This window comes from Chelonoidis abingdonii, chromosome 2, assembly GCF_003597395.2.
Source record: "Chelonoidis abingdonii isolate Lonesome George chromosome 2, CheloAbing_2.0, whole genome shotgun sequence".
NCBI lineage: Eukaryota > Metazoa > Chordata > Testudines > Testudinidae > Chelonoidis > Chelonoidis abingdonii.
In genome coordinates this window covers 77476763-77489219 of record NC_133770.1, presented here as the reverse complement: position 1 = coordinate 77489219, position 12457 = coordinate 77476763, and the positions used below count along the sequence as shown (strand labels likewise).

General features: G+C 45.5%; 1 protein-coding gene across 1 annotated transcript in view; it reads right to left on the bottom strand.

Annotated features, from left to right (window-relative positions):
- ZCWPW2 (zinc finger CW-type and PWWP domain containing 2) overlaps window positions 1-9656 on the bottom strand; it is a 134475-nt gene extending 124819 nt beyond the window's left edge. The window contains exon 1 of the mRNA XM_032790018.2: window positions 9370-9656. Coding sequence (XP_032645909.1) covers window positions 9370-9656 — 287 coding nt within the window. The remainder of the gene's footprint in view (window positions 1-9369) is intronic.
- Between the last annotated feature and the right edge of the window lie 2801 nt (window positions 9657-12457).

The following is a 12457-nucleotide window of genomic DNA, read 5'->3' as shown; positions in this document are numbered from 1 at the left end:
GTTAGCCTCGGACCATGGACGCACAACGCCGAATTACTGTGCCTAGTGTGGCCGCATGAAATCGAATTTATAATATCAGTTTTATAAAACTGATTTTAGCTAATTCGATATTATCCCGTAGTGTAGACGTGGCCTGAAAGATCTTACGTCTCACAAGCATTCTCCTTGCATACGCAGACCACTCCCATCACACATCCTTGGTAAAGTAATAAACACTTCAACTGAAGCAACATCAGCTTTGACAATCTTGTGTAGAGACTGAAAACCTAGACACTTTTGTTAAAACTCAACTTTCAGTAGGGATGTTCATTCAGACAATGGACTGGCAGTCAGAACCACTACCTTGGGGGCCTGAAGAGGCCTTTGTGATCATCACAGTTTACGTAACTCCAATGTCTTATGGTCTTCCTAACACCTCATTTGTGTGTGTTTTTTTGAAAGTCATGGTTATTTTTGGGATTCTGTTCTTGGATTACAGTAACTTTGATGCACTTTCTATAAACTTGCTGCAAAAGCTAGCTACTATAGCAATCTACCAGGGTGGATTTGATTTAGATCAAATGTGATTTAAATCAAGATTTAAATCACTAGTTACGAAGACTCGATTTAATCATAGGTTTCTACATAAAAGTGTATTCTTGTTGGTTGTTAGAACCTTAATTCATACTCTTCACAACTCAGAAACAGATGAGACCCAAACTGGGTCTCTTTTATGGCCTGCTGCCATTACAAGTTTTTCCTTCTAGTGAGAAAATGGTATGGTAGATCTCAAATCAATGAAAGCTATACTCAGAAAGACCTCAAGACTTCTGCTCAAACAGTTTCACTTTTGTTTCTACTGCCTGTCCCTCCCTTCTCACATTTATCTCCAGACTTCTTCTCCAGATCAATTCCACCCCCAACAATTCATTGAACTTTTTGAAACTTTCCACTTTTAAAGAGAGGTAAGGGATTGATTCTGTATACACAAATTTGCAGAGGGACAATAGGGTTGAGGTCTGTTATTTCTCACCTCTATATTTTTTATTTCTTTATTTAAAAGAATTTTTGCTGTTAACAAGCACGTTAATCGCCAGAGACACAAAATAGTTTGAGAACTGCAAAACTAAGCATCTCTGATGGTGTCTTCTAGACTTAGCGCTGAGTCCCATTGGGTAGATAGATAGATTAACCTAAATAATCTATACAGAAGCCCCTGGAACCCCATAAGATTGGGTCCCTAATCCAAGAGCTATTGGAATTCATTTACAAAAAACTTTCCTTAAATATTACATGAATATATTCGTCTCATACTAGAGAATTAGAATTAGAATATATAATCATAAGAACATAAGAACGGCCGTACCGGGTCAGACCAAAGGTCCATCTAGCCCAATATCTGTCTACCAACAGTGGCCAATGCCAGGTGCCCCAGAGAGAATGAACCTAACAGGTAATGATCAAGTGATCTCTCTCCTGCCATCCATCTCCACTCTTTGACAAATTGAGGCTAGGGACACCATTTGTTACCCATCCTGGCTAATAGCCATTAATGGACTTAACCTCCATGAATTTATCTAGTTCTCTTTTAAACCCTGCTATAGCCCTAGCCTTCACTACCTCCTCAGGCAAGAAGTTCCACAGGTTGACTGTGCGCTGTGTGAAGAACTTCCGTTTATTTGTTTTAAACCTGCTGCCCATTAATTTCATTTGGTGGGCCCTAGTTCTTATATTATGGGAACAAGTAAATCACATTTTTCCTTATTCACTTTCTCCACACCACTCATGATTTTATATACCTCTACCGTATCCCACCTTAGTCTCCTCTTTTTCAAGCTGAAAAGTCCTAGCCTCTTTAATCTCTCCTCATATGGGACCCGTTCAAAACCCCCACTCATTTTAGTTGCCTTTTTCTGAACTTTTTCTAATGCCAGTATATCTTTTTTGAGATGAGACCACATCTGTATGCAGTATTCAAGATGTGGGTGTACCATGGATTTATATAATGGCAATAAGATATTCTCCATCCCTTTTTTAATGATTCCTAACATCCTGTTTGCTTTTTTGACTGCCGCGGGACACTGCGTGGATGTCTTCAGAGAACTATCCACGACTCCAAGATCTCTTTCCTGATTAGTTGTAGCTAAATTAACCCCCATCATATTGTATGTATAGTTGGGGTTATTTTTCCCCCAGGTGCATTACTTTATGTTTAACCACATTAAATTTCATTTGCCATTTTGTTGCCCAATCATTTAGTTTTGTGAGATCTTTTGGAAGTTCTTCACAGCCAGCTTTGGTCTTAACTATCTTGAGCAGTTTAGTATCATCTACAAACTTTGCCACTTCACTGTTTACCCCTTTCTCCAGCTCATCCCTATTCTATGATGAGATATCTTTGGGCTAAAATGGATCTTAATTAAAAACTATCTTTAGATCGGATTTTTTGATTAAAATGCTTTTTGAGGAAAAAAAAGCTATTACTGATTTTTTTTAAAAAAAAAATCATTGATTTTTATCCATCCTGCAATCTACACTCCCTACATTATCTACACTTTCCAGGCTTAGCTACTTCTGATTTATTTTCTTCTCATCAAATACTAAGGCGAGGAGTGGCGACTGCTGCTACTTATTGTGAAAGAGAAAATCTGGATAAAGTAGTAACAAAAGAGAACAGTATATATATTGCAACTGCTGCTTGTTTATTGACAAAAGGGTAGGGGTGAATCATCACTTCCAATCTGTGAGCTGTAATACTGAATCCATTTTTATTGATACTAAAACTGTAATACTTTTTTGCTAAAAAGTAACTTTAAAAATTGATAACATCAAAAACTGGTAAAAACCAAACTCCTGATAATGAACTGTGTATTTTTATTCCAAGAACAGACTGTGCAAAAATGGCACATTTGGGTGTGTGTGTATGGGGGGGTGTATTTCAAGGTACTAGTTACTTTAAGTAAAAAGAAAGGTTTTACTACATCTTATTCCTATTCCTGTTAGCCATACAAAGCCAACACAGCTAAGAAAAAGAGTAAGCTAAAGTATATTCTCCTTATCCATCATCTACCAGATTGTTTACTAAGTGCTAATCAGCTACACTTGTGCAAACCTACTGAATGCAGTGGGGTTACACAGGTGCCACTGAGTGCATAATTTGAAAAAAAAAATAAAAAAAAATGGTTACTCACCTTTTCATAACTGTTGTTCTTCGAGATGTGTTGTTCGTGTCCATTCCAAGCAGGTGTGTGCACGCTCTGTGCACGCCAGTCGGAAGATTTTCCCCTAGCAGTATCTGTAGGGTCGGCTTTGGCACCCCTATGGCATCCTATATAGGGGCCCGCCAACCCTCCACTCCCTCAGTTCCTTCTTGCCAGCACTCCGACAGAGGGGCAGGAGGGTGGGTATTGGAATGGACATGAACAACACATCTTGAAGAACAGTTACGAAAAGGTGGGTAACCGTTTTTTCTTCTTTGAGTGATTGTTCATGTCCATTCCAAGCAGGTGACTCACAAGCCTGAACCTAGACAGTAGGGACAGAGTTCACTGCTGATTGAAGCACTGCACGGCCGAAGGCTGCATCATCTCTGGCCTGGTTCGTGATGGCATAGTGCGATGTAAACATGTGGATTGAAGACCACATGGCAGCTCTACGTATTTCCTGAGTTGGGATCTGAGCCAGGAATGCCGTGGAGGAGGCCTGCGCCCTTGTGGAATGGGTTGTGATCGGAGGGGCAGGGCCTTAGCCCGACAGTAGCATTCTCAGATGCAGGCCATGATCCATGAGGAGATCCGCTGTGATGAGACTGGGAGTCCCCTCATCCTATCGGTCACAGCAACAAAGAGCTGGGTTGATTTCCTGAATGGTTTGGTCTGTTCAATATAGAATGCTAGGGCCCTGTGGACGTCCAAAGAGTGCAGTCTATGCTGCGTGCCCAAGGAGTGTGGCTTTGGATAGAATACAGGGAGAAAAATATCTTGACCCATGTGGAATTGGGAGACTACCTTCGGAAGGAATGCTGGATGTGGCCTGAGTTGGACCTTGTCTTTACGGAAGACAGCGTACAGGGGCTTGCATGTCAGCACTCTGAGTTGCGAGACTCTCCTGGCCGAGGTGATGGCAACAAGGAATGCAACCTTTTATGAGAGATATAGCAGAGAGCATGAAGCCAGGGGCTCGAAGGAGGGCAGAAAGAACCAAATTGAGGTCCCAGGCCGGGGCTGGTTGTTGAATGTGTGGAAACAGCCTGTCCAGGCTCTTGAGGAAGTGACCAACCAGTGGGTTCGCGAAAACAGAAGCACCTTGCTCTCCTGGGTGGAACGCTGAGATGGTCGCCAATTGAACCCGAACTGAAGAGAGGGAAAGCCCTAGCTGTCTCAGATGAAGCAAGTAGTCCAGGATAAGAGGGATCAGGGCCAGCAATGGAGCCTGTCCCCGTTGTTCAGCCCAGATGGAGAAGCATTTCCACTTAGCCATGTAAGTGGCCCTGGTAGATGGTTTTCTGCTGTCAAGCAGGACTTGCCTGACCTGTTAAGAACATTGCATCTCCACAGGGCTTAGCCACGGAGCATCCAGGCTGTGAGGTGGAGAGAGTCCAGATTTGGGTGGCGGAGGTGGTCCTGTATGATCAAGTCTGGGAGCAGGGGCAGCGTGAGGGGCACCCGAATGGATATATGCAGAAGTGACGCGTACCAGTGTTGGCACAGCCATGCCAGCGCTATCAGGATTACACGAGCGCAATCCCTGCAGATCTTGAGGAGCACCCTATGAACCATGGGAACTGGGGGAAAGGCGTAAAGCAGACCATCTTTCCAGGAGGGGAGGAAGGCATCCGACAGAAACCCCGGACTGCAGCCCATGAGGAAGCAGAAACGTTGACACTGCCTCAAGAGAAAACAGGACAACAAGTCTATCTGGGGATAGCCCCAGAGACGGAAAATTGAGCGTACTACATCCTGGCGAAGGGACCACTCGTGACCATGGAATGAGTGGCTGAGGGCATCCGCCAGGCCGTTCTGCTCCCCTGGGAGGCAGGATGCTGTCAGGTGAATTGCATTCCGTATGCAAAAAAGTCCCATAACGTGAGGGCTTCCCGGCACAGGGGAGAGGCGCGTGCACCCCCCGTTTGTTGATACAGAACATCACTGATGTATTGTCTGTGAGGACTGAAACACACCTGCCTGCCAGGTGAGATCTGAAGGTTAGGCATGCCAGACACACCGCTCGCAACTCCCTGACATTGATCTGCAAGGAGAGGTCTTCTGGTGACCACAGGCCTTGGGTTCTGAGGTTCCCCAGATGCGCCCCCCAATCCCGATCCGATGAGTACATTACCAAGAAAAGGGAGGGCTGGGGGCTGGCAAAGGGAACTCCCGCGCACACCTCTTGCGGGTCGAGTCACTACTAAAGGAAATCCAGCACCATTCAGGGGAGTGTCACCACTGAGGCTAGGGTGTCCCTGGACGGGCAGTACACGGTCGCCAGCCAGGACTGGAGAGGACGCAACCTGAGCCTGGCGTGGCTCACCACATAGGTACATGCCGCCATGTGGCCCAGTAACTTGAGGCAGCTTCTTGCTGTGGTGGTCAGGACGCATTTTTTGAGACCAAGAATGATTTTGGACATGGATTGGAACCTGGGCTCCGGTAGGTACGCCCTGGCGTGTGTTGAGTCCAGAACTGCCCCTATAAATTCTATCCTCTGAGTGAGAGACAGGGTGGACTTGACATTGTTCAGCAGGAGGCCAAGCTCAAGGAAGGTCTGTCTGATGAAGAGCACTGAGCTTCCACCTGTGCCCTGGTACAGCCCTTGATGAGCTAATCGTCCAGGTAAGGGAACACCAGAATCCCCTGCTTGCGCAGGAAAGCTGCCAAGACTGCCATGCACTTTGCAAAAACCCTCGGGGATGCTGACAAGCCGAAAGGCAGCACTGTGAACTGAAGATGGGCATCGGCCATGACGAATCTGAGGTAACGCCTGTGCTGGGGGATTATGGCAATACGAAAATATCTGTCCTTCAAGTCGAGGGTGGCATACCAGTCCCCTGGATCCATGGAGGGAATGATAGAGGACAGGGAGGCCATGTGGAACTTGAACTTCTTTACAAACTTGTTCAAATACCGCAAGTCCAGAATAGGTCTGAGGCCGCCTTTCACTTTCGGTATTAGGAAATAACAGGAGTAGAAACCGCTGCCCCCAAGCTCCTGAGGAACTTCCTCCACTGCCCCTGCTGTTAGAAGTTGCTCTTCCTGAGCTGGAAGCTGCTCATGAGAGGGGTCCCTGAAGAAGGATAGGGATGGGGGCTGGTGGGGCGGAAGGGAGGAGAACTGGATAGAATATCCCCTCTTTACCGTGTGAAGCACCCAACTGTCCGATGTGAATCAGTACCAGGCATGATAGAAAGGTAGGGCTGGGAGGATTCAGAGTTCTGACTGGTAGGTCATCCCCGACCGTACCATCAAATTGGAGGCCTAGGTCCCAATGGTGGCCTTGTCTGGCCAGAGGGCTGATGTTAGTGCCTCCTCCTACCATTCCTGCCTCGCCTGTGCCCGGCGTCCGTGCGGTTCTGAGGGTGGTAAGGATGAGGGGCCGGCTGTGGTCTGAACTGCCTGCGCTGGGTTACTGGGGTGTGCAAGCCCAGGGAGCAAAGGGAAGCCCTTGAGTCCTTCAGGCTATGCAACCGCTTGTCCATCTTCTCAGAGAAGAGCATGGACCCCTCAAAGGGGAGGTCCTCAGTGGTCTGTGGGACCTCATGAGGAAGGCCCGACACCTGAAGCCAGGCTCCTCGTCTCATGACTAGGCTAGTTGCCAGCATGCAGGAGGCTGAATCTGCCACATCCAGGGATGCCTGGAGGGATGCTCGGAAGGTCAACTTCCCCTCCTCAACCAGGGCTGAAAACTCCGTTCACGATTCCTGAGGAAGAAGTTCAGTGAACTTAGACAATGCCGAGCATGTATCGTGTCCATTCCGGCTCGCTATAGCCTGTTGGTTGGCTATACGTAATTGCAGACCCCTTTCTGACAAACAGGTCCAACTTTTTGGCCTCTCTGTTCTTAGGTGTGGACCCTTGGAACCCGACGCTCCATTTGGTTGGCCGCATCTATCACTAGGGAGTCCAGGAAAAGGTGGGCATAAAGGTGCTCGTGGCCCTTGGAGGGTACGAAGTAGCGCCTCTCTGTCTTTTTGGCCGTGGAGGCCAATGAAGCCAGCATCTGCCACAAAGTATGGGATGTATCAGCTATTGTCTTAATCAACGGTAGGGCTACCCTGGATGGGCCTGAGGGGGCCAGGATGTCCACTACCATCTCCTCTGCTTGGATCGCCAAGCTCTGGGCTGCCCGCCTAAGCAGCTGTTAGAGCACCTGGTTGTCCTCTACGGCCGTTGCCGTACCCGTGACTGCCTTGTCTGGAGATGAAGAGGAGGAGATCACCTGTAATGAGCCTTCCTCTGTACCGTCCATCTCTTCAGGGGCTTGTGGCTCATGGTACTGCGGTTGCGTGGCCAGTATGGATTCGAGATGCTGCACCGCGGCCAGTACCAGGTCGATATTGAACAACGAGGCGAGTTGGGCGGTGCCTGCAGTCCTGGAACCATGGCCCCTGCCCATACCTGGCTAAGGGGTGCTGGACTTTGTTGTGGCACACCCCTGCCGGATGGCGGTGCCGGTGGACGAGTTAATTGCGCCGGAGTCACCGACATTGAGGATACCAATGTGGACCTAGATTGAGGACCAAACGCCTGTCCCACGGACTGATGGTAGGCCCAGGAAGTCCAGAACAGCCACTGGGAGGGCAGTTGTCACTGCTGCTGCCACTGAGGCAGATAAGGTTGATGGCTTGCCCACGAAGCTGACCTCCTGCTCCTCAATCTACTGGAGCGGTAGGACTCTGCCTCCGAGTCCAAGGTGTCTGAATAGGAGGACCTAGGGGGAGCAATACCCACTGTTGCCCGGGAACAGTGCCACAGAGTCAGAGAACACTCCCTCTGCACCGGTGCCACCGGGGTGGCGCAGAGCGGGGAACGAGGTGACATCATGGCCGGCTTGCCCTGTGACTGTATCGAGGGTTGGGCCACGGCCAGCGGCTCCATACGTCCGGTGCAGAGATGCTGGCACTGGGAGGCTCAACAAGTCAGAAGCCGCCTCGAACGCCTCAGGCGTCAATGGGAGATGCACATCCTCACTGATGTCTGGGGATCTCGGCCGGCCCGGACTCAACCACCCTCTCTCTGGTGCAGGAGTCGACGGAGCAACTGGAGGATGAGTCTGTGGCCCGGCCTGTCCACTTGCACTCGTGGACGGTGTCGGCCTCTTAAGGTCTTGGTGGGTTGATCATTCCCTCACTGGCCTCTTCTTTTTAACGGGCACTGGAGAAGGTGAGCGGTGCCGCATGGAGCCCGATTTTCTATGACTCGACTCCCTCCAGGGTTGGGATTTGGAAGCTTTGGTCTGGGTCTCATGTCTTGATATCGGTGCTGGGGCCCTACGCACTGAAGATGAGGTGCTGGGCGCTGGGTCGGCTGGCTTGGGGTTGGAGGGGGCTGCAAGGCCGCCTCCATCAGGAGCACTTTGAGTCTCTGCTCTCTGTCTTTAAGAGTCCTGGGATGGAAGCCCCTGCAGATACTGCACCGGTCTCTCTGGTGGCTCTCTCCGAGGCACCTTAAGCAGGAAGAGTGCGGGTCACTCTTGGACATAAACTTCCCGCAGTTCTTGCAGAGTTTAAACCCTGGGGACCCAGGCATGCCCCAGTGGGGTAACGAATATGTTGGGGAAGCCCCCCCCCCCCCCAACTATGTACAACTAACTCTAATCTAAAATTAAACTATATACACTGACGAGACACTACTAAACTTGCTGTAAGAGAGCAAGGTTCCAGCTAGCTGTCACCGACGGTAAGAAGGAACTGAGGGGGTGGAGGGTCAGTGGGCCCCTATATAGGGTGCCATGGAGGCGCCACTCCAGGGGGCACCAAGGCCAACTCTACAGATGCTGCTAGGGGAAAACTTCCAGCTGGCATGCACACGGCGTGCACACACCTGCTTGGAATGGACATGAACAATCACTCAAAGAACTATAGAATTGAACAGATGTAAATGAGGACCTCTTCTTTCCCCCACAGCTACTTTGACTATGCATAAAAAAGGAAAGAACCCAGATTGCTTCTCAAAATCCAAGTAGTGTTTGTAGGGCTCACAATTGGGGTAAAAAAAATCTTACCTATAAACTGAGAACATTTGATCTGTAAGTCACTAAGAAACCATGAATATTACAATTCTACTCCCATTTTTACTTTTCTAAGGAGAACTGAACTCAAATTAAGTGCACATTACAAAATGAACAGATGTCTTATCTTTTTTACAGTTAAGGTTGTAACAATTTTAACCTTACCTTGGCCAGCTGCGCATTTTCACCAAAACTAAACTTCCTATAGGAAGTTCTGAGTAGATGTATTTAAATCCATTTTTATTAAACTCAGACTCTTCAGGAAAATATTCTTCAGAAACAGAACAATTATTAAACCATGGGTCAGTATTCATATAACAGTACCACGGCTCACTGTGATCAACTTGTGCAGCGTCATCACTTGACAGCAGTCTCCATTTCAAACAACTGCCAATCTCACATTGAACCCACACTTTGTCTAGATAAAAATGGTTTTCATTTATAGTATCCATAGCAAAACCTCCAAGATTTTTCCAGTCTTCTAAGGATCAATTTTTGTAATTTTATTTATTCTGAAATGTAAAAGAAAAAAAATTATACAGATGAGTACAAAACAAGATAAATTAACAATTCATATAAAGAAAAGTAAACTTTTTCCAGAGTTGTCCTTTTCCCATTCAAGGAAAGGAAACATCCTGAACTAACAGCATTCTGTCTCCATCTACCAGTAAACAAAGAGGCCAAAAAGACATAGCTAACTCCACCTGCTTCCTTCTCCATTAATAAACATCTAAGGCTTAAGATAAGGAAAAAAGGATAAAGACAAAGAAGTACCGGTAATATGGACAAAAAGAGGATGACCAAACCAAATATATTTCTTTCTTATTGTACATCTCCTCTTCACCATCCTGAAAAGAAACATTCTGAAGTAAAAACAGATATAACAAGAACAACAAAACATGATGGTGGGTTTTCTTAAGAAGACAGGTTGAAATATGCTTTTGCATCTGAAAGCACATCCAGTCTGTAAGATTAATTAGTAATTACATCTCTATGCCAATATAAGACAAATTCGGTTATAATGTGGTGAAGCGGCGCTCGGGGGGTGGGGGCTGCATGCTCTGGCAGATGAAAGCAAGGTCGGGTTCACCTATAATGAGGTAAGATTTTTTGGCTCCCGAGGACAGCGTTATATTGGGGTAGAGGTGTATTAAGATACATGAATTAACACCTCATTTACTAACCATATGCAGCATACGCTTTTTATGGTTTCTTTTTCATCTTTCAGTCAAAGAAAAAAACAAACTTTTTAGTACAGAATTATTATGATGCCCTGACCTACGGTTCAGAGGCCAGTCCAGAAACAGAGTGTAGAAATGGTTGGCTCCTAGTGTGAAGCACAAGACAGACCAATCTCTCAGTCATATTGAAATGTGTATTATCAGAAGACCTTTGGAGCAAATCAATGCTCACAAAAAATACTGAAAATCTCAAATCAAAATCAAGTCCTCCAGATACATTTGTTCAGCACCTGCAGATTGATGATGGGTCTGAAGGTCCCATCCTCTTATCAGGAAGTAGTAGGAACAGAAAATATTTATTCTGCTCTAGTCAGTAGAAAAGAAAGATGATTTTCTTGGCTTGAAATACTCCAAAGCTAGGCACTAAACAGAATCAGAGGAGCCAGGATGTGTTTTGGCACTGGAATAAGCCTGAAGCCAAAAGCCTCTCAATATCACTTTAATTACCCAGATGTTCAATAAGTAAGGCCCCTTGTTTTCAGTTTTCTGAAAAACCCTCAGGTTTTACAAAAGCAGCAAAGAGTCCTGTTGCACCTTATAGACTAACAGAAGTTTTGAAGCATGAGCTTTCGTGGGTGAATACCCACTTCGTCGGATTCGAAAGCTCATGCTTCAAAACTTCTGTTAGTCTATAAGGTGCAACAGGACTCTTTGCTGCTTTTACAGATCCAGATTAACGTGGCTACCCCTCTGATACTTGACAGGTTTTACAAAAGGTATTATTCAGTGTTTATTGATTGTCAACTAAATTTTAGACCATTCAGGTTCATGAAAATCCTGATTATGTTAAGAAAATCCAATACATTCATTAGGCGGATGTGCTTATGTTACTAAATTAGTCTAAGTGTAAATTTAAAGGCTGTCTGTCAAAGTAAGACAACGGAGGAAAAGATATAGACACACATGCGTGCACATATGTATAGCTATTGTTAAGACACAGTTCCAGAAATAAACCATAACATTAAACTGCTTTTATTTTCAATATTCTTACTTTTCTCTATTTGTTGCTCTTTTCTGTCCTCTTATGCCCAAATATTTACCCAAAACACTGTGAAACTAATTTTTACACTGATTTTCACCTGTTTAATTTTTGGAAGAAACACTGATAAATTCCCAGGACGCTGTAAACAAAATAGAAACCAAAAACAGGAGGGTCATGTTGATGAGAAATACATTAATGTTCACTACTTCTTGAGCTACAAAGGTAGGAGCCCACAGGCCCAGGCATGGAATTCTTCAATAGAACTGTTTGACTGGACGATAGTTGGAATGTTTTTGACAGAACTTGTCCTACTTTTCAAGTGAAATGAGCCTGAAAAAAACCAAGCTCCTCACACCTCATTCCATTTCTTCTTTTTCCTTTTGGAGGAGGCAGACAACATCTCTTCTCTTGCTAGCTTGCAAGAACATCAAAAACTATAGACTGGAGAACAAGAAGGCAACATCATGATGCTGACAGTTTCTTGGTCACCTTTCAAAGATCTCTACAAAGAACTGGAAGCTTTAAAGAGCAAGACTATTCGTTTCAACTTAGCTGTTGTTCAATAGTCTTACTTAGACTGTATAGTCCTAAACTAGCTCAGAGAAGGCTAAGGTTCATGATTTGACTCTGATACACCCTTATGACTCTGATTAGCATGAGAGACAAGCTTGAATATTATAGTCGTGATTCCCTAGGCATTCCATAATATATTTGATCTTTTGTCCATTTCACTGACTAAGGTTTAACACTGAGTAACAAGCCACGATACAAACCTTCTACTTCGTTAATTCAAGTGTATAGGAAAACTGCAAAACAAAAGCAATTTTAATTTTTTGGAATTATTAAAGAATTAACATGGTAGCAACAAAAATGTTCTCAGCTTACAAAGTTTCTGATTTGTTAAATCAGAAAAGAAAACTTAAGTGGAGGAAAAAGCACTGTTACAGCTAGTTATGGATAAACTGTTGTGATATTATTTCAAGCTTAAATTACTCTCTTCTCAGATGGAGAGAGATCCTCATGCACATAA